The sequence below is a fragment of the Camelus ferus genome, chromosome 23, assembly GCF_009834535.1.
Source record: "Camelus ferus isolate YT-003-E chromosome 23, BCGSAC_Cfer_1.0, whole genome shotgun sequence".
Lineage (NCBI taxonomy): Eukaryota > Metazoa > Chordata > Mammalia > Artiodactyla > Camelidae > Camelus > Camelus ferus.
The window spans coordinates 28,182,807-28,204,687 of record NC_045718.1 but is presented as its reverse complement, the minus strand read 5'-3'; the positions used below and the strand labels follow the sequence as shown (position 1 = coordinate 28,204,687).

Below are 21,881 nucleotides of genomic sequence, written 5' to 3'. Positions count from 1 at the left end.
CTTGAAGATTTGACTGATGCAATGATGCCTGAGACACAGGAGTGTATATAACATCTATCTGGGTCAAAAAGTTCAAGTGTAAAAATATACATAAAGCTTAGCAACAGAACCTGTGAAAGAATTTTAGGGTTTTTAGTCAACAGCAACGTTTAATAAAGTGTAAGATATAATCCCTGCCCCCCACCCCGAACTGCTGTGATCTTGGGCTGCATTAATAGAACTAGAGAGTAGAAAATGAGAAAGGTGGTAGTACTAGTCTGATTGCATCTGGAATTTTCTTTTCAGTTTGGGTTGGGACATATTAAAAGGGATAGAGAAAATTTTTTTAATAAGTTTTGAGGAATGGAACCAGAATCAGAATGAAATTTAAAACCCTGTCTTTAGACAGGATGGGAGACATTGGGAAAACATCAAAGTTGAAAGCAAGAGGGCTGTTCTGGACTCAAAGAGCTGTTACCCCGCAGAGAAGATGTGTTCTGTGTGGTCCCCTGCAGTGGAATGAGGGCCAAGGGTGACCCCGCAACGGTTCAGTCTCAGTGGGACAAGGCTTTCCTGAAGGCTGACCCCATGCTGGTCATAACCCACCTTGTGGTCCAGGCAGGATGAAGAAGACACAACCCTGCCCTCACAACTCACACATAGTGAGGTAGTAAACACAGTCAACTCTGGGAGGTCGGAGAAGGTGTCACAGAGGGGTGACGCACTGCTGAACTGGGTGTGGGAGGTTAGAAGGAGCTCACCAGGCCATCAGTGAAGAAGAGGAGCCCCTCGGGGGGTGCGGGTTGGGGGCTGTGCTTCTGCAGAAGGTGCAACCACACGCTGTGGGGAGGGGACCAGTTGCTCAGTATGAGAGATGGGGATGTGGCAGGCCCCTCCATGCCATGCACAGGAGGCTAGACTGGGAAGGTGAGGGGGACTGTGGGAGGAGTGTAGGCCTGGGAGCCTGGGGTCCGATCGTCTTTTGAGTCTCAAGCAGTGGATTAACTCCCAAGTGCATTCACTTTGTTCCCCTTTCTCTTCTCCCCTAATCCTCTTATAGTCATTTAAAAGTTTGTAGAAAGGTGTCTGTTCTGTCACTGATAGTCTGCTGTCTTTGGGGGGGGCTCTCCGCCCTGCTCCCCTCGCTGGAACAGAATGACTAGAGGTAAACGCCAGGCAAATGCCAGGGACCACATTGTAGAGCAAATGCATGTCAGCATTAGCTTGGGAGAAAAGCCTCTTAGTTTAAATTATTCCATTTTTTTGCTCACTGGGGTGTTTTACAGGAACGGTTTGCCTGGTTTGCCAGGAGACCGTCGCCAGTGTTGCGAAGGGAAGCTGTCACGTGGTCCCTCCCAGCTTGCTGGGGATAAAGCAGGTGTATTCCTATCAGAGGCTGCATCGGGGTTTTACTTCTAAGGCTCGTCACCTCAAACCTCTTTAAGGTGAGTTGGAGCCTATATAAGTGAACAGGCAAATCATCAAGCAGGTCACACAACATGCTGTTAGAATCAGGCACAAAGTCTTGCCACAAAAATGTCTAGCATTGTGTAAGACACAGTCATTCCTCCTGACAGTCCATTAAATACCTAATCCTAGAGTGAAAAGCCACAGGGGTTAGCCTTGCAGTGTGTTACAAAACTAGTGCATTGCCTAAGACACTGCCCGCCCCCAACTTCTGGGGGCTATATGCAGCAAACTTTTAACCATACATGGTAGATAAATAGTTTTAAAAGTTACCAGCTCACTTTTCTTCAGTGAAAGTACCGCCACCAGACCACAGTCAACTCGTCAGAGACAGAACTCGTCCTAAAATTATAGTGTCAGGTACAGAAAGGCCCTCAGCCATGTGCTGCTAATCAGGAGGTCATGCCTCGGGGGTAAGGAGGCCCCTACTGAAAGAAAAATAAATTTCTTTTGAGGATTAGTAAAGATGTGAGTCCCCACTCACTTAAGTGACTTAACTGGTTTATTGAAAGTGTTGGCTAACATGTGGGAAAGCAGTGTCCTCAGCGGCTGAATGCTGGAGGAGGAAGATTTTGCTGGAGGGAGGGACAGAGGAGCGCTGTGGCACGGGGGGGTCTCTGTCCAGGTGGCGCATGCTGTGTTAGGACCTGAGGAAGGGGGCTTTGAGTTGGGGGCAGGAGGGCAGAGGGCACTGGACTGCGCGGGTGCACGGGGGGAAATTCAGTCGAATTCAGTCCCCTGAACCGTTTCCCTTGAGCCTGGTCACACTCAGAGGTGGTGTCACAGTAAGGGGGGGGACACTGATGTCTGTGTGGCACAATTCTGTGCCTGTGACTAGATGTTCTCCCACTATGCCCCGGGTGCCCAAAACTCTCCCTGGCTCGTGAGAGAAAACATGACGTCTTTTTAAATGTTTACATACAGTATGTTATTTAATTCTCACCCTGACATTAGGCATTTTCTATTTCTGATCTATCTCAAAGCACCGAACCTTGAATCTGACAAATGACAGAAGTAGCTTAGATTTGAATCCAGCTTTCTCTGCAGTCAAAGGCTATGCCATTTCTGCTGCACCTGAAATCTTCATACTGACTGCGCTAGTGGAATTCCAGCCCATGAAGGCAAATGAACTTGGAGCTGCCCAGGCTGAAGGTGACGGAGGAGTGGGAGCAGGGCCAGCCCCATCCTAGTGTTCCCCTGGGCCTCCGTCTCGCCTCACACAGCAGCGGAGGGAAGGAAGTGATGAGAGCCCGGGAGCCCGTCCTGTCACCTGCAGGAAGCCTCCCAGGGAGTTCACCTCAGAGAACTCTGGGTGTGCTCCGTACACCGACATACCCCCAATCCTCTGACTGCCTCATCGGCTTAAAAAAGTGAGGTCACAACGAGGCTCTGTGAGGGTACGTTGTGGACTCGTGGTTAATCAGAAAGTCAGAGTTGCTCCCAAGTGAATATTGAGTCTTCTCATCCTTTTTACAGCATCCTTTCCCTCTTCCCACAACTTACGTACATAAGCCACACTTTCTTAATATTATCTTTTTCTTTGGAGGTTTAAAACAAGAATAGCTTTATTTGGTTAAGTGACTTGGATCGCTTTTGCTTTATAATCAGAAAACTTACATTTGAGATCCAGTGGATATGGATTTCTTTATATTGCTTCCCCTAGTGTGTGCCTGTGGGTGGTGTTTTGGGTTTCACATATGCCCAAGGTTGAGATGTCACAAAAGCAAAATGAGCTCCTCTTTTTAAAAAAGGAATCTCTCTAAAGCTTCTTTAATTTCAGATCAGTTTTGAAACAGAAGCTAACAGCATAAATAATTTTAAACTGAAGTAACTTAATCTTTAGTTTAATTAACAGCTGCATTCGTTTCCTGCCTGGGTTTGAAGAACACAGGCAGGAGTGTGAGGACAGCGTGCTTCTCTGGAAGTCGTCATCCCCTGGAGCACACGTGTAGTTGGAAGACGGTTTGTTGACATAAACAGAATTGACTTCTCTGAGACACCACTTACATGTTTTTGTTTCTCAAGTGTGTTTTCAGGCAGCTCATCTGTGCAAAATAATGGGCACTTCCTTCCCTCCTGTGCCTGGGAGCTCTTCAGTCTTTTAGAGAATCTCATTTTATTTATTTATTTATTTATTTTTTTTGGCTGAAGACAATGGATCCTTAACTAAGGTTAATAACAGAGTGGGAGGAGGTCCTGGCCACGTGCCAGGCGATCATCAGCAGCAATGCCGAGCGGCTCCCTGATATCAACGTCTACCAGCTGAAGGTGCTGGACTGCGCCATGGATGCCTGCATCAGCCTCGGTCTGCTGGAGGAGGCGCTGTTCTATGGCCTTCGGACCATGGAGCCCTACAGGTCAGTCCCAGGGACAGGGCTACCGTGGCTTCACTTGGGGCAGAGCCTCGACAGCGTGCCGTCCTCCTGATCGCGAATTCTGATAGGAGTGTTCCATCTGCTTCTCAACCAGTGTGTAAAACCAGACCTTGTTTTATTCACTCCTCTGTTCACACATGCGTCCGTTCGTCGTGTGTAAAGTTCCTTCGGTGTGTCAGACACTGGTGGGTGTGCAGGGACGAAGGAGATGCTGGCTCTGTGGGGTGTGCTGACAAGGTGTGCTGCTTACAGTGGCAGAGTCAGGTCCAGCGTGCGGGGGAGCCGAGACGAGCCCAGCTCAGAAGCTGCTTGAGGGGGTGGGGGGCTGTGTCATTAGGCCCTGCTGACCTGGGGTTGGGGGATGGTGGTATGGGGCCCTCAGTCTGGCTGACAACAGTGCTGGTTTCTTTCAGTTGTCAGGGCTTTATGGTTCCCAGGTGCCTTCACTCAGCTCAGCTGACCTCATAACCACCTCAGGACCCAAGCAGGAGAGTGGGAGACCGCCCCGCTCAGACGTGTCACTGAGTCAGGTCAAGGAACTGTGGGTAATTAGTTATTTCTTGACTGGCCTCAGTTCCCCAGACCAGTGGGTGTTTTGCCCCTGGATGTTCTTGTAGCTCAGAGGAGCTTTGGGAGGCAGGGCATTGTTGAAGTCTGGTGCTGAGAGTTTGGTGCTGGTGTGCCTGGGACTCTGGTTTGCAGTGGGCTAAGAACTAAGTCTGGAATCGAGGCAGATCAGGCCAGAGGAAAGGTCGCGGAGACATCCTGACCATCATCTGAGGTTGGAATAGCCGTCTCCAGCACAGAACAAGGTCTCTTACTGTGGGGAAGGTGCCCTAAAAACATCCGGGCCTGGGGAGGTTGGGGGAGGTCCCTGGGCAGATACTGAGTTTCCCAGCTCTGGAGACCACGTGGACGTGATGTCAGCCCTAAGGGACTGAGCAGAGAGAGTCCGAGTTTAGACCTGGGCCGCCCGGCACAGCAGGCTAGGACCAGTCCTTGGGGAAGGAGTGGAGGGAGGCAGAGCCAGAATACTGCCTGTCCCCACGTGGGAAAAACCTTCAGGAGACGACCGAGGAGGAAGCTACCAGCATCCACTCAGTACAAACAGAAGCAAGCCAGGGTCCAGGACGTCAGTTCATACAAAGGTAGGGAGCTGGAAGCAACACGCCGGGTCAGGAAGCCAGGCCTGAGCCAGGAGCACGGCACAGGCAAAGAGCCCAAAGATGGCGCGGACCCAGCCAGGTGTGTGGCAGATGTCCAGAGGCCAGCGCGGCACCAGGGTGGCCCTGCGGGTGTTTCTGGAACTTCTGAACGTGGCTTCTCCCACTGCCTTGTGGTTGAACAGCTTTGGAATCCAGACTGTGAGTCAGCTTTAATCAAACTTACAAGTGATTGCCTGGGGGGCTGAGACTGTAGACTTTCCCATGAGCATGAAATGTCTGTGAGGTATGATGAATCTTGTGGGTTCTCAGGAAATACGAGTTGCGTACAAAGAGATAAGGCTTCGTTCGTTCCCTGAGCCTGTGTTGCAATGAGGGGCAGATCGGGGGTGGTCGGTGTTACTCTCGGAACTTGGGGCTCGATCTCAGGAAGCTGCACCATGAACTGCTGGGTGTGTGGACGGACGTGGCCAGGAGATGAAGGCAGAAAGTCCTGCCTCCCCCAGACCAGTCACTGCCGCTCGTCCCCACCGCTGCCTGGTGCTGGACGTGCCCCGCCCTCCCCTTCCAGGCCCCTCCGAGACGGGAGTGTTACCTTGGTCCACGGCTTCATGGGGAAGGCTGCACGCCTTTGAGGAAGCCTGTCCTGCACGTGGCTTTGAATCCTCTTCCCATACCCGCCCGGGCTTCTCTGATGGGCTTTCTTACTCCTTAATTAAGTGGCAGTTTCACTGACCTAGACTTGAATCGAACAGAGAGGCCTTTCTTGTAAGCAAGCCCAAGCCCGCCAGACTGCACCCCATGCTGTTTGGAATACTTTGGGTTCTATTTTCCTAGGGTTTTGCTGGTCGTGATCCCTCTGTCAGTTCGCACTGTGTTCTTACACTGGATGACAGATTTCCAAGCCTCCCTCCGTTTCTCTTCCCTGGAGCTTGTCAAGGGTTGCTCTGTGGTGTTCGGTATTTCCAGAAGTCGAGTCCACATTGACCCACTTCAGATGAGTGAGATCTGAACTCTGTGCTTTCAGAGTCATAGCAGAGGAGAGGGCTATCAATAATCCAGAACCGACAGAGTTAAGAGAAATGAGAGGGGTGGATGCTGTCAGCCTTGGCCATTTTCCCCTTTAGCTCAGACAAAAGAGAAAATAAGGAACAAATGCGTCAGATGCCCTGTCAGCCCTCAGCAATCCTAGGGTGTGAGGTGGGCATGGGCGGGGGGCAGTGGTTTTCACACCTTAGGTGTGAACGAGGGAACTCAGGCTGTGGGCCGTCAGCCATCTGCACGGTCTCCCAGCAAATGCTCTGGGTGGGCTTTTCGTCCACCTGTGACCAAGGACATGGGCAGTTGGGCGTGAGGTACTGAGAGGGGACTGGACTGCCATCTGCTGTGACAGTTTGACACTGTTAATACGCTGTTTGCAACAACTAGATTGAGGTCAAGACTCTGGTGATGATTTTGTCCCTCCTGACCTTAGCTAGATTTTAACTGCTGACCTTAGAGGAGAATGTCTATATTCCATTTTTATCCAAATCAGCCCGTTGCCCTCAGCTCCCTTCTTGCTACTCCATCATTTATTTTTATTCAGTAGAAGTTCTTTTTATGATGCAACACAAAATCTGAAGTTCTTTGTTTCATAAAGCAATTTAGAATTCATTCACGTACAACAAAATGTATAATCTTCAGTATTAGCTCATGATATTTCTTCTGAGTATGTATGTGTGTATCTGGGATCATAAATGCACAGTCATCTGTCCCTCAGCATTATAAACATTGAGTAGAATGAAAGTAATTTAGAGATATTTCATACATTTTATTTAAAATTTTAATTTAGTCAAATCTCGACCGTAAGATGAATTGGATTCAAAAAGCGTGTTTGTCAGTTGGTGGTTTGAAACTTGGGAAGCATTTTCCTGTTGAGGAAGGTATCAGAGATCATGGCAAGGTCCTCTAGAAAGTCGGCGCAGCCCGTAATGTCATCAATATGCTATAATTTTTTTTAAAAAACAGAAGGAAATACGAAAATAAAATTGAACATAGTTTTAAAAACTGAGATTTAGATTATGTTGAATACAAATTAAACTTGATTTTCTTTAGGAACCAGAGATTGATAAGGTGATACAGGGGCTTTTTAAGGCTTTGAGGAAGACTTTCACTGTATTTGCACATGTTCTGTTAATGTTTATTGTAAGAATAGTATATACTTCCAGGAAAGGACATTGTGTGTGAGGCGCCAGTCTGAATGTATTCCAAAGCCCCATGTGACGCAGTCTTAGCTTGGAGAGAGAGAGAGATGGGGAGGGAGTATTGAAAGTAAATAAATCGTCCTAACATTTACCAGAGTCATTCCAAAAATATAAATGGGGGTTCCATTCATAATACAATTTCATATTTCTTTAAAGCCCTCATTTTTGTTCTGTTTTCCCAGCTCTTCACATAACCTCGGAGACTCTCTTTTTCCCTCACTCTGTACTCTTTTCCCCTCAAAACTGTGCACATGAGTTTTTTTCACTCCCCCTACCCACTGACTTTTTTTTTCCTTTTCCTTACTTTCTGTCTTCTTATTTCTCCTGGGGAGAGACTCAGTCCCAATCCTCATCTGTTAAATCTGCCTTCTAGTGTGGTGGGTGGGGAGGAGAAAAGGGACGGGGAAGCCGAGGACTCCCCTTAGTGGGAGAGAGGAGGGCAAAACAGGACCACTTTCTGTCTCACAAGCCATGACTTGCTTTTTTCAGTTTACCGCACAGTGTGGGCATCTGTGCGGATCCACTCCTGAAAACCCACCTCATTCTTTTTAACAGATACATAGTATGTCATCTCATGAATGTGCCATGATTTGCCGATCAGTCCCTCTTCTTTCCGTTTGTGTTTACTGTGTCAAACGATGCTATGCTTAACATCCACGGAATTGTATCTTTGTGTTCACGTGTGACTGAATCCACAGGGTGAGTCCATGTGATAGATTCCTAAATGCAGACTTGCTGCATCAAAGGTTAGATTCATTTTCAATGTAGATAACTATTCACAAATTGTGTCCCCCATCTACCAAAATGTCCCTCTTTTCTCAAAAGAATCAGGAATGGAGAACATGACATTATATCTGATTTAAATTCATTTAAAAATATATATGGGCCTTCTCATTTTCCTGGTGAGAATCTCTTCTTCCAGAGTGAGGTTGCCAGTACTGATATTCTTGTCCACAAAGAGTGATGGGACTGACACTGAGTGGGTTACCTGGAAGGAGGCAGGAGAACATGGACGACGAAGGGTCTCGCACAGGTGTGCATGCCTGTGTGATGGCACTGTGATCGGAGGACAGGGTGAGGGCTGTGAGATCCCCCTCGAGGGGAAGAAAGCTGGAAAGAGTCAGGTTTCAGCTCAGATGAGTTTATGTGCTTTGTTGTGGGAAAAAAAGATGGTGGGAAGAGTGGAAGGAAAACGCAGCTGTTCGTGTGTGTACGTGACATGGTTACAAGTCAGTGTCTGTAACTCCGAGATGGTCCGTAACCACGCAGCAGCCGTATCCGTTTTCACCTTGCCAGTCAGTTTTTAATGACTATAAAGCTTTTCCTTCGAAAGCTTTGGAAAAAAAAAAGAAAGCTTTGGCAGGTAAGTTGATAAAATGTAAGGTGTCATCACAGCAGTACCTTCTACTACTGTTTTCAAGCTGGCTTTTCTCCTGGAGACGTACAGTTGCTCTTTTGTGGGTTTTTGTCATCAATCAGCATGATGTTCTAGACCAGGAGGCAGCAAAGCCAGTGGGTGGGCGATACACAGGGCGCGGCCACTCACTCAGCACCTGCCTGGGCCGGCCTTGGCTGCCCCCTCGCCTCCCCGTGTCACACAGATGCTGTGAGGGTGCTCGTGTCCGTGGACCCGTCAGTGAAGCTCGTTCCTGAAGGGCGGGGTCCTTGGCTGTGCTGTGTGTTGTAGAACTTTCCTCCTGCAGCCTCACAGAGGAGGACCCAGAGGTAGAGCAGAGCCACTTCTCTACCCGGGAGGGGATGTGAGAATCCACGCTTCACCCAGTGCTCTGTTCTCTTACTTTGTTTGCCATCTATCTTCTATGGTAAGCTTTACAGAATTATTTCACCCAGTGAATGAGCAAATGTTTTATTCTCTGCTTACTCATGCGGACAATAATCCCTTAGCTACTTAATCATTTTTTTCCACCCGGTAATTTTCAATTAAAGTATCTTTGGTGGCCAAACCCCTGTATAAGATTTTGAGCTCTGTGTGCGTGTTTGTGTAAAATACCGAGTTACTGATACATCTAATCAGGGCCTCTTTTTCTTTGCTGCCAGGTCTGCGAGACTGATTTCTTAGCCAAGCCCTTTGACTTGACACTGGGGCAGTGACTGCCAGCCTGGCAGTGGGGCAATGGGTCCACCAAGGCCCAAACTCTTACCTTAACCTGTTTAATATCAGGCCTTTAATTTAATTCCAAAGGGCTCTTTTCATTCAGACTCTAGAAATACAACAAAAGGAGAGAGAAGGGGAAGGAGAGAAAAGAGGGAGGCGGAGGAGGCCTGAAGGCGAAGGCCAGGATGATGAGGAGATGTTGGTTCAGGTGCGCAGGTGTTTACTAAGTACTCACTGGAGCTTGTGCCCAGTTACTGGTGTTTTTCAGGCACAGATAACCTGGAGCTAATGCGAGGCTCTTGTAGGAACTATAAAGGAGAGCAGTGTGAGCAATTTCTCTGACTGCACTTTTCTTGGGGCAGTAGAGAAATGAATGCATCCCACCATCAGTGGGCCACTGTGCTAAAGCACTCTCACTTCCCTTTAGCTCTGACTGTCTGGCTGGAAATGCCATCTCTGTGTTTGGGTAAAGACCTGTTTATTGACCAGGGTACTGGGTGGGTCCAGCCCTGAACCCACTGGTTGCATGAGAATGACCCAGCTTTGTGGTCTTTGTTCTGAAAGAGACATAGGGACAGTCTGTGTGTGGACCTGGCACACACTCTGAGAAAGAGGAGGCAGGTGTTCACAGGCCTACCTGCTCTCCTGGGCGCCACAGCTCTTCTGACTGTGGCTGCCACCCCAGGCCCCTGGCACTTGAACCAGGGCTGCAGGTCCTGACAGAGCTCTGGGTAGCAGCAGGCAGGCCTAGGTCATCTGACAGCTTCACAGACCAACCCTTAATCCAACCTGGCTTATCCCCACCTGACTTAAGGATGGCACAGGTGACTGGGCCCTGCTCATATATGTACAGCCCCTAGTAGGGGGGTGGGGTGGTGACCCACACATCACCCCCCACATGCCGGGCAGGGCAGCACACGTGTGAAGCCTGTGCTTTCTCCTGCTTCCCAGCCACACAGCTCCATGTAGTCCGTCTCTCCTGGCTGCTGGAGGACCACTGCCTGACCATCTTTCATAGGACCCATCTTCCACTTTATCCTGGATCGTAGTGTGAAATCCTGTGCTGAACTTTATTCCACTAGCTCCTCCTGCCCTGGGATGATTAGATCAGTGCGTTGTCCACAGCCGCTCTCCTCCCAGACAAGAAAACCACATAGCTGCGGGCCAGCCTCATCCACTCCCACACTTTCACCTACCCTGACTCTTGAGACCCTGGGCCAGGTCCGGACCCAGGAGATACTCTCTCTCTGCTGCATTTGCCTGATTCCCAGTACACCAGCTCCCAGTGCAGCAAGATGAGAGCTACACTCCACTCTGGGATTAGGTCACCTGCACAGGAAAACATTTCATCTTCTGCGTTCACCAGTGCACCTGGTCAACATACATTCTCTGGGACGTGGTCTTCAGGCTTATTTATGAAAGCATTTCCAGGATAGAAACATTTCCCATTGTGTTTCTTTTTTTTTTTTTTTTTTTTTGACTTTCACAAGCCTTCACTGAGTACTTTGACTTTCCTGACAGAAAATCTTCAGTTTCTTATTACAACAAATTGTACCCTAAACAGCAGGATAGCAAATCCTAGGGAATCTTGGGATGCATTGAATTTCTCCTGTTGAATCAATCTCTTGCTTGGCTGCCCCTGCAGCTACTTAGCTGCTATCTCTTTTCCTTTTTCTCAGCTCTTGGAAAAGAAAGTAGAAAAAAATACCCCATTTTCCCCCATAGGGAGCTGACAGAAAATCAGGCAGGCCCAAGAAATGAGAAATGATGAATGTAACTTTGAAAGGCTCAAAAAGAATTCATTAAAACCAACTTTAATTTCACATAAATACGTGTTTTGCATAAAAAAATTATTTTTTTGCTCGACACACTCATGTGCTCTTCATCTGTGCCTTTTGAGTGAAGTCCATATTGAATTTTCAGAAGTTCTCCAAGGATAGATGAGGAATGGACCTTCAATTCAATTGCACAAAGAAAACGGATTCATCAGCCCTCATAAATTTGATCACTTACAGGGAATGGTGATAGCAATTGTAAGGAACAGTAAGAGGTCCTTGAAAGAAATGAAAGATGGGGAGTAAATGGCCTGAAAATGATAGGTCCTGGTTTTTGAAATAGCCGAGTTATTCTGAGTTCGAAAATTATCCTTTGGCCTAGATAGTACAACACTCTTGAGTTCACGAGAGCACACAGACTGGAGAAAATGCTCATGTTCAAATTGTTAGATGTGTTCAAGGGAAGCAGCCCAGCCAGGGACCAGGCGGCTGGAGCGCAGAGAGCGGTGGGCAGCAGGGAGGGGTGGAGACCACAGCCACCCTGCAGAGAAGGAATGGCTGGTGGAAACGGCTCCTCCCGCACAGAGAACACCCATCACACTGTCCCACTGCCCAGCAGAGAAGAGAAACAAATCTGCTCTTTTGTGATGGGAACTGTCACCGTAATATCCTCCCCAAGTAGGATAAATCGGGTTCAGCATCACAGACGCTCCACCAGCTACTTGGTAGCATCATCTTTTGAGAGGAACAGGTGAGGGGACTGGACGAGCTCTCTTCTACCTTCCAGCTTTGCTAAACTGAAAAGTCACTGCTGTTATTTATCAGGAGCCTCCTGTGGACCAGATGCTCGCCCATCCTTCTCACCTTCACAGCCACTGGGAGGAGGAGGTTAGCCTGTCCTGTCCTCCACTGACGATGAGACTGACGTGACTTGCCCGCTCACTCCGTGGGTGGCAGAGCTGGGCTTCAAACTCGGGCCTTGGGTTTATTTACTTTACTCTGGTTATAATTTACCAAAAGAATGTTCAAGTCCACTCGAGCCCAGATCTGTTTGTTTAGGAAGGTGTAGATGGTTCCTACACTACAGAGGGGGTGAGGGCTGTGCGGTCTTTGCAGCTACATCCCTGCCTTCCTGCTACGTGTATCTGTCAAGATTCTTTTTGTTACAAGTGACAGAAACCCAGTGCCAACGGCCTGAGCATGAAAGGGAATTTGCTGCCCACAGAAGTGATGTGACAGAATTCCAGGATACAGTCTGGGTCATCAGACTGGTCTCTCTCTGTGTCTCTGACTCTCAATCCTTCCCTCCTCTCGCTGGGCCTGTTTCTTTGTGCTCTGCTCAGCCCTCCACGTTGTCCTCATCTCCTTCCCCACGGGCTGTCTTCCCCACAACACGGCAGCGAAGACGGCTTCCAGCAGCGCCCGTTCATGTTCTTCTAGCTCTGTGACCAAAGAAAAGGTTCTGTTTCCTTCAGCTCTACATTTCAAAATGCGTATTTTGGACAGACTCCTTTGGCCTCTTTGGGTCTCACTTCCATCCCTGCCTGTCCCAGCAGAGATGACATGCTGGCAGCTGTATCAGTAACAAGGTTTGGGATGGCACAGAAGTTATTCAAAAGCTGGGGGGTTAGGGATGGGGAGGAGATGACGGACAAACCAGGAGAATGTTGTACTAGTCTACTCAGAAATAGACTGGTAAACATTTTGAAAAGAAAAAGGTTCACAGGTGGCAAAGAGAGTCCAAAGGCTGATAAATACAAGGCAATGACATGGAGAGGAAGAGGCCGCAGCGCTGTACCATTAAGGCTCTGCATCAGGAATAAAGTTCTGTGAGAGCAGATTCCTAGAACTGTAAAGGGAGCAGCCGCATTCACTTGGACCAGAACACAAGCTAGCTGTTTGGGAAGAAGTCTGTGAGCTGCAAGGGGAAAGGGTGGGTTGGGAGTCTGGTGAGGCCCTACCTGAGGCAGAGAAGCTGCATAAGAAAGTGCACCTGATGGCAGTGTTGATACAGCTTGTGAAGGTTTTCCAGTCCCGATGTACACTGCCTATTCCTGGCCATGGGCACCGAGGAACGTAGCCAGAAGACTGCATTTGTTTGGGAAATGCTACAGAAAGAGTACACCTTGATTTCAGCAAGGTATTTGATCATGCCTTCTGGTACATTTTCTGTAGTTAGATTGAGCTAGGAAGGTTTATTTATACCTTTTAAACAGCTATTTCTGAACTGTAGCCATTAACAGATTGATATACTCCTTTGGGGAAATATATAATGGTATGCCTCAAAGCTCCACTTTTTTGGTTCTGAGTCAACATTTTTATTAAAGACTTAATGAGATGAATACATAGAAGTGATGTATATCCAATTTGCAAGGGATACAAAGCTGTGAAGAATAACTAATACTTTGGGGGACTAAACCAAACTTCAAAATTATCTCCTTAATTAGAAACATTTGGTCTATAGCAACAAGATGAACTTAAACAGAGATACATGGGAAAGTCTGCATTTGTGATTAAAAACTCAGTAACAGGCTGGAGAATTTAGCATTTTGTAGTGGATTATTTCTGGTTGCCCCACTAGTATTAATTCCTCCGTTCTCTTTCTTAATAGAACCTCAGATGTCCTAGTCGTCATTTGTATGTGCTTGATCGACCACAGAGGCAGCCCATGAGTAGCTTAAGCTGGAGAATCTTATTTCCCTGGTCACCTGACTCAAGCCAGACCAGTTAGAGCCATTGATGATCTATTCTTAGACTTTCATTTGCGATATTAAGTTGCCTTCCCTTTCCTGTGGCTCATGACAGAGGAAGCACATGGCTATAAGAGATGCAGGCTGTTAGGTCCCTTGGGGCCACAAAGAGAGAGAATGGAGCCCAAACCTAGGAAGCAGAGGTAAGGAATGGAGAGAGCTCCAGGTCACATTGTTCAAGCATTGCCTGAAACCGATTCTGTCCCTGTAGTATTGAGTTACACAAACAGGTTGATAAATTTCATCTTCTTATCAGCCAGTTTGAATTGGATTTCTTGATTCCTATAACATTAAGTTTCCTACCTGATATACATGGGGGGTTGTGGGAGATTAGTGCAATGGCCAGGAAAGATAATTATAACCTTAACGCTGCATTATTCTAAGTACTTGTAAGAGACTGGATACATGCATCCATTTCACTGAGAGTGACCACAATGAGAAGGATCTTACAGCGACATAATACGAGAAATGGAGATGTTTCACTACAATATGGAAAGCCTTTGTGAAGGAAAGGGAGACCTGTTACAAGTTTTCAAATCTCTAAAGGGCTATAGTAGGAAGGGAGTAGACTCTTTCTCATGACTAGACAAGGAGGAACTAGAACGTAAGATTTGGAATTAGAGGAAGGCACATTTCATGCCAGGATATTAAGAAGAGCAGTTTAACAATTCAAGCATCCAATAATGGACCATTCTATTTTGAGGAGTAGTAAATTACCTATCTTTGGAAGTGTTTACACAATAGGTGACCATCTGTTGGAATTTTTTCAAAATAATTCCTTCATTAGGTGGGAGGATTGTCCAAATGAGCTTTAATGTCCTGTCTGACTGAGATTCTGAGTTTCAAAATCCTCCAAAAACCTCGTCAGTTTTAGTCACAAGTAAAGTACAAAACAAACCAACTCAACTGTCATTGTCTATTGCCTCGATTATTATTAAGTATGAATGATGTGTACCCTTTCCTTCCTCTGGTTCTAAGAGAACATCCTGAGGCTAAGAATAGCTTTAATAGCTTGCAGTTTTTTTCTATAACTTAGTAGGTGGTAGAATAAGATAAATTACGTCACAAAGTGATATCACTTATATTGTATGAATGTATACATATCCATATACAAATATACACACATACACATTCATATATATTTGAAAAGGATATATTTCTAATCAGTTGCATGGTGTTTTGTTTTGTTTTTAGTTGAAACAGCTGCTAACCTCTAGGAAGCAGATTTTTGCACTTTAAAAGGTCTAGATTTCTAGCTTTGCTGGGGAAGTCAGAAGTCCCGGTGACAGTGGGTCTGTATGCCTGAAGCGGCACTGGCTGGGCGAGGCAGCAGTGGCCTTTTTAAGCCTGGCTTGTGCTCTCAGTTGCCACTTTGCCCACCATTCCCCACTCCCCGGCCAGCCTAGCTTCCCACATCTGCATCCTCTCTGTCCTGGTAGGCTGGTCAGTGTGGGACCTCAGCCCCAGAGAAGTTGCTTTTCCCTCCCAGCACTGTGCTGGCAGTTGTCACAGAGACCCCTGGGAGCGGAGAGCGTTGAGGTGTGGAGGCACCCGCTGCTCACACCCACAGAGTGTGAGAGGGAGAAGACAGCCAACACTTCAGTAGTTTCCTGTAAAAATAGAATGTTTTAATTTTTAAAATTAACGTAAAATGTGGAATTATTCACAGTTAGAAATGGATGAATAGAGTCTGAAGACTGAAAGAAATAGAACATCTGGCTAAAAGTTAAGTATCTTTTCTCATTAGTTCCCTTGTTATCAGCTTCTGACCAATAAGATCAAAGTCTGCTCTTCTTCCGGGCCTCCAGCGCACACACTTGAGCCCAGTCTTGTTAAATAACATTTCCCAAAGTAGGTTCCCTGGGGATAATTGTTCCACTGATATGATGTGCAAAAAGGATCCCGGTCAAATGAGTTTGGGGAAAGCTAGGTTAAATAAAATAAAATGGCTTCAGGTCAGCTTGCTGAAAATCAATTGGTGATAGCCAGTTCCGTGAAAGACCTATTTTGCCATGTACTCCAAATTTACCAGTGACGATCTAGCACCTTTTTCAGAAATGTTCAGTCTGGATTACTGACACTGAAAGATGCTTTTCTGAATATTAACTAATATTGACACACTTCCCAAGATATTAAAGGGAAAATTCTAAAATTCTGGAAGGCCAGCAAAACAAAATTCAGTATTATTTGAAAAACTCCTATTGGAAATACTACAATTTTTCTGTCTAATGGTTTGATAGGACTGTTTCAGCTATATTTGATATTCTCCTATGCTTTAGAAATGTTATTTTCTTTTTTTTTAATAAAGCATTTTTAATGTTCTTTCTAAGGTTCTTTCACCAATTCCTAAATAGCTTATTAGCTATTATTATTATCTCTTTGGGATGCTTTTGAATTTATATTTAATTTAAATGTTTAATTGCTATTAATAGTACGTTAAGGCTAATAGGCCACTGGAGGAATTGTGGGAAAGAAAAACTTTAAATGCTTGACATTTTTATCAAAGTTAAAAACATTCAGAAACATCCAAAAAGAAACCAGAGGCAGCCTGAACAATCTCACTAGTGGAAAATTATCCATTTATATTAATTTACATTTTGCTAACTTCTGAATGTTTAATATTTTCTGCCACTTACACATTCCTATCAAAGCTTTGAAAACATTCCCATTACAAGTCATAAGTCTTGAAGGAAAAAAAATGACAACTGGTGAATTTATTAAAATCAGCAAGTAATTCATCAGATTGATTTTTCAGTGAATTGACCCGCTTGCAAAGGTAGTTAAACTGGTTTCCTTTCTGCAGAACTTCTCAAAGTTTTTAGTAAACTAATGTACATTTTGAATCTCCAGAAGAGACATTTAGAATAAGATGACATTTCCCAATCTCAGATAACTGCAGAAGACGCAAACCAGGGAGGAGTTAGTTTTACGTAGTAATTTTGGGAGCAGCCACTCAAGTGTCAGGGTTGGGCTCTCTTTGGTGCTTCTGGGCTCTGTATTTAAAAGTTCTATTAATTAGATTTTAAAACTTTTCTTTTTAAACTTTGTATCTCATTTTTGAAGTAAAAAGCAGTAGTCTTCTGCCTCACCCTTACCCACTTTCAAGCCTGCTTCTTAACAGCAGCTTTTAAAAAACACTTATGTTTTCAGTACTTATGATAGCTATTTTTATACCTCTGAATATTGTTTTTAGATTTATGTTTCTTATATATCAACTAAGGAAAGTATCTACTCTTCTAGCTATGAAAAAATAAAGCTCTAGCTTATGCTGTCTTTTCTCTCTCCCTCATCTTCCTTTCCATTAAAAAATAATAAAAATTATTTCATTCTTTTAATGGCTACCTGTGAAACTTCAAACAATATACTAAAATTTCTGTTTTTCATCCTATCAACTGTAGGCAGTGTCCCTTGATTTCCCACTTTATTAGATGGGGGATTGAGGACTCTCATTTCTTGATGGAGAACTAGAATATAAAATTCTCAGTTCACAATCACTTTCAGTGGCCATTTTAAAAGCTTTACTACACTGTCTTCTAAGATCTGTTATTTCAGATTCTCCTTGGATTTAGGGTTTCTTTGTTGATCGCCATTTCATCTTTTTATAAGTCTTTAGGCTCTGCTTGTCTCTTTGATGTTCTGAGAGTTAACATTGTTGTATCTAGGCTTGGGTATTTTTCACTTATGCTAGACCCTTTCATTTTAAAGACTCCTCTAGGAAAATTTTTCTTTTTTTTCCTTTTTCATTCAATTTCCTCTGTTCTTTTGCCCTGAAAGTCCTAGTAGTCAGCTGTTAACCTTCTGTGTTTCCAATGTCTTGGGCCTTTTGCTTTATGTTCTGAGAGTTATCCTTGACTATCTTACAGACCTTTATTAGAATCTTTATATCTCAACAAAAATTTTGTTTTTAAATTTGCAAGAACTCTTTCTTATTCTTGACAATTTCCTTTTTATAGCTCCCTGTTCTTATTTTTTAGATGCAACATCTTCTCAAATCCAAAGATAAATGGTCTTTTAAAAAATTCTCTTCCATTTTCTGAATGATCTCAGTTTCTTTCTTTCAAGTTTTTTTTTTTTCTTCAGTTTATTTCTTCTGGTCTTTTTCTTGTTCTAAAGTTCTCTTGAATTTCAGGTGCTTTGTCATTGTGCATATTTTTAAACAACTTTATTGAATTATAATTCACATACCATGTAATTTACCCATTGAAAGTTTACAATTCAGTGGCTTTAGTATATTCACAGAGTTGTGCGTCTAAAACTACCATCAATTTCAGAACATTTTCACTAACTTCATCTAAGAAAACCCCATGCTCCTTAGCTGTTACCTATCCCCTAATCCTCTCACTCACCGCCTCCACACCCCACTCTAGGCATCCTCTGTTCATTTATGTTTCAAAATAAGGGATTAGAAAGGTTGGTTTGTTGCTCTGGAGGTTTCAAAAATTGTAGTCAGCAGGAAGACAATGGCTGGGAAGGAGAAGGCAGACGTTGAGATGGAGAAGAACCAAAGTCCCAGAAAGCTAGGTGTGGGAATCAGGACCTTGGAGAGCCCCAAGAGGGGCTGGTGTTGTAGGTAAGCAATCACACCTGTGCTGATCAGCTTCATTCTGTATGCAGGATTCAGAGGGCATTCAGCCACAGATGACGATGCAACACCACTAGACTTTAGGTTCCACGGGGGTTGGGAGTAGGGTGGAGGAGATATGTCTGTCTTGTTTGCAGCTCTGTCTCCTGCACTTAGCACATTGTTAAGCACACAGTATTATATATTTGTAGAACTACTGTGTTATATGTTCCTATAATTTGCAAAGCAATGTTGTATTCTCATTTCATTTGAGGTAGGCAGGTGTGCAAAAGTGGATTCACCATGAAGCTAATGAGCCATAGGAATTTCCACTTGCATGAGCCCCTTCTAAAACCTCGTTCTATAGTCTGTATTTGGCAGCTTTGCATTCTTTTCCTTAAAGAAGGCCTACAAAATTATATTTTTTAGTGTCAAGCATCAGAAAACCTAAACCTAGATTTGCCTCTCTAGATAGCAGCAGAAGTGATCAGCCCGTTTAGATCTATAAAAGCTATGGCTGAGAGAGTTGGGTACCTTGCCTGAGATCACACATCTACTAAGTGGCCAAACATTTTATGATTTCTCCCACTACTTGTCCTCCCCACCGCCCTTCTCCCCACCCCACCCCACCCCAAGAGGTATGGCTTCTGATTGCTGCCTGTGCCCAGGACACTAGACATGGAGGGCAGTGCAGAGCTGAGCTGTCAGCCAGGGCTGGGCCCAAGGCAGCTGGTGATGACTACAGGTGGGAGGTTTCCGTTCCCCCAAAGTTCACAGTATGTGTCTGTATCCAGCAAGTACCAAACAAGGAAAGCCACATATCCCCCCCTACCTCCACTTACACATTTAAGTTTTAGTTATGAAATATCTTTGAAAGTATTTTCTCTGAACAAAGAGCAACACTGAATTCTCCTTTCCACTTCTGTTTCTGAGTGAGACTTTTAATCTCATGTTGTTTCATGGTCTTAAAATAAAATGTAAGCTCTAAGGCGAATGAAAAAAAAAAAAAAGGGCAGAGATCGTATTTTCAACTACCAACTAATTTGGTGATTCTTCGAGGTGGGAAAATAAATGTCTGCACTGCAGAGGTGAATCATGCCTTCCATCGTGTTGTGCCGCTGACTTTCTTATTTGAAAATTAACTTACCCTCCGTGCTTTTCAACTTTTCAATGAAGTATATTTCATGCCTGCCTTTCCCCAGACACAAATGTATGTGTTTTGAGTAGAAATCCGAGCTGGCAGTGCCTGTAGGTGCTGGTCTCAGTCTGTTGGAGGATTGAACTGAATTCCCTGGAGACAGAGAAGAAATCTCCTGATATCTCAGGTCTGAGTCAGTGACGGCCTGCCAGCCCCCAGGCTAGTATGGGACTTGGCTCTGGGAGGAGTTTTGTTCTTCCTAGAATTTCCTTATTCTGAAGTTATTGATCCAGTAGTGGTTTTTTAAAACTTATGTTTATCAAAGTATAGTTGATTTACAATGTTGTGTTAGTTTCAGGTATATAGCAAAGTGACTTAGCTAGCTAGCTAGCTAGCTAGATAGATAGGTTCTTTTTCAGATTCTTTTCCATAATAGGTTATTACAAGATATTGAATATAGTTCCCTGTGCCATATGGTAGGACCTTGTTGTTAATCTGTTTATGTATAGTAGTGTGTATATGTTAGTCCCAAACTCCTAATTTATCCCTCTCCCCACTCCCCTTTCCCCTTTGACAACCATATTTTCTTTTCTGTGTCTATGAGTCTATTTCTGGTTTGTGTAAATAAGTTCATTTGTATCATTTTTGTTTAGATTCCACATATAAATGATATCATATGATACTTGTCTTTCTGTCTGACTTACTTCACTTAATATGATAATCTAAAAGTCCATCCACATTGCTGCAAATGGCATTATTTCATTATTTTTATGGCTGAGTAATATTCCATTTGTGTGTGTGTGTGTGTGTGTGTGTGTGTGTGTGTGTGTGTACATATACATACATACCATATCTCCTTTATCCAGTCATCTGTCAGTGGACATTTAGGTTGCTTCCATGCCTTGGCTGTTGTAAATATGGCCATCATTAAAAAGTCTACAAGTGATAAATGCTGGAGAGGGTGTGGAGAAAAGGGAACCTTTTTGCACTATTGGTGGGAATGTAAATTGGTGCAGCCGCTATGGAGAACAGTATAGAGGCTCCTTAAAAAACTAAATATAGAGCTATCATATGCTCCAACAATCCCACTCCTGGGCATGTATCTGGAGAAAACTCTTAACTTGAAAAGAAACATGCACCCCAGTGTTCATAGCAACACTATGTATAATAGTCGATGCAGTAATAATTTAAGAAGACCAAACCCTCTTGGGTAATACTATGGTGTGATCAGAAAGGCAGAAGTTACAGTTACACCATAGCCACACCCTCACTCCCCAACCCTCAACAGGTCTGAGAATCACCTGTTGGTGCTGACCTATGCTCATAATGGCATTAGAATACTTTTTTCCCAATTGGCAAGCAGCCACCACCCCAAACCCACTGTACAGCTACACAGGCTCCTCTCATGGAACTTTCCTGTAATCCAGGAACCAAAAAGGGTGGGTGGGTACACTGCAGAAGACTTCCAGGACCTGCTCCATTGCTATGGCCGGCATCGTATCTGAATGGTTAGGGACTGTGCCATATTGCAGGTTATAAAATATTTTTAAAAGTTAACCCAACCTCTGACAGAGTCTGATTACTTGGAGGGTATTGAAATGGATAATAGGCTCCTGTTTGGCACCCCAGTTCCTTGGCAAATCAGAAGCAAAGCTGCCCATTTAAAGGTTGATTCTCAGGGATCCTCTCAAGGTACACTTGCCTTTTGGCTTTGCTTTGTCAAGATTTCATTAACACTAGTGACCGTAAAGACACAAAATGAGGCGCTGAAGCCATCCCGGAGTCCAAGTTGGGACATCCTTCAACATCGTACCGGCCCCCCCGGCTGTGAGTGAGCAAGTGCACTGAGTTCCACTTCCTTATAAGAGCACGTGTATGAACCGACGAATGTATGCCACAAGCGGGGCCAGCTTTCCTTCGTCAGCAGCTTAAAATGTTTAGGCCAATCCTCTGACTGGAGACGTGACGCCCAGCAAGGTGCTCAGCAACAGATGGAACGTGTAAAACTCAACCTACTCAGAACACTTGCGTCTCACGTGGCCTTTGGTTGAGCCTGCAATTACACACATAAACACAGACTCCACTCTCAAGATGTCCTGCGAGACAAGAACAGTCCTCGTGGCCGGCCCCCGAGTGCTGCAGTGTGTGCGTGTCTGGTGGAGGGCCAGGCGGCAGTGGAAAGCCCGGGGGCTGAGGGAAGGGAGCGCCAGGGATACAGACCCGGCCTCGTGGGAAAGCAGCCTCCCTGCTCCGCTCAGCGCAAGCCAGGCCATCCTGGGCGGAGCCATTGCTTTGGCGTTACCCCTCTCACCTC

At 45.1% G+C, this 21,881-nt stretch overlaps 1 protein-coding gene across 4 annotated transcripts in view; it reads left to right on the top strand.

Moving 5' to 3' along the window:
- SMYD3 (SET and MYND domain containing 3) overlaps positions 1-21,881 on the top strand; it is a 557,874-nt gene that overhangs the window by 465,531 nt on the left and 70,462 nt on the right. For all 4 annotated transcript variants that reach the window (XM_032466566.1, XM_006188107.2, XM_014562147.2 and 1 more), the window contains one exon: positions 3,629-3,803. In XM_032466566.1, coding sequence (XP_032322457.1) covers positions 3,629-3,803 — 175 coding nt within the window. The remainder of the gene's footprint in view (positions 1-3,628; positions 3,804-21,881) is intronic.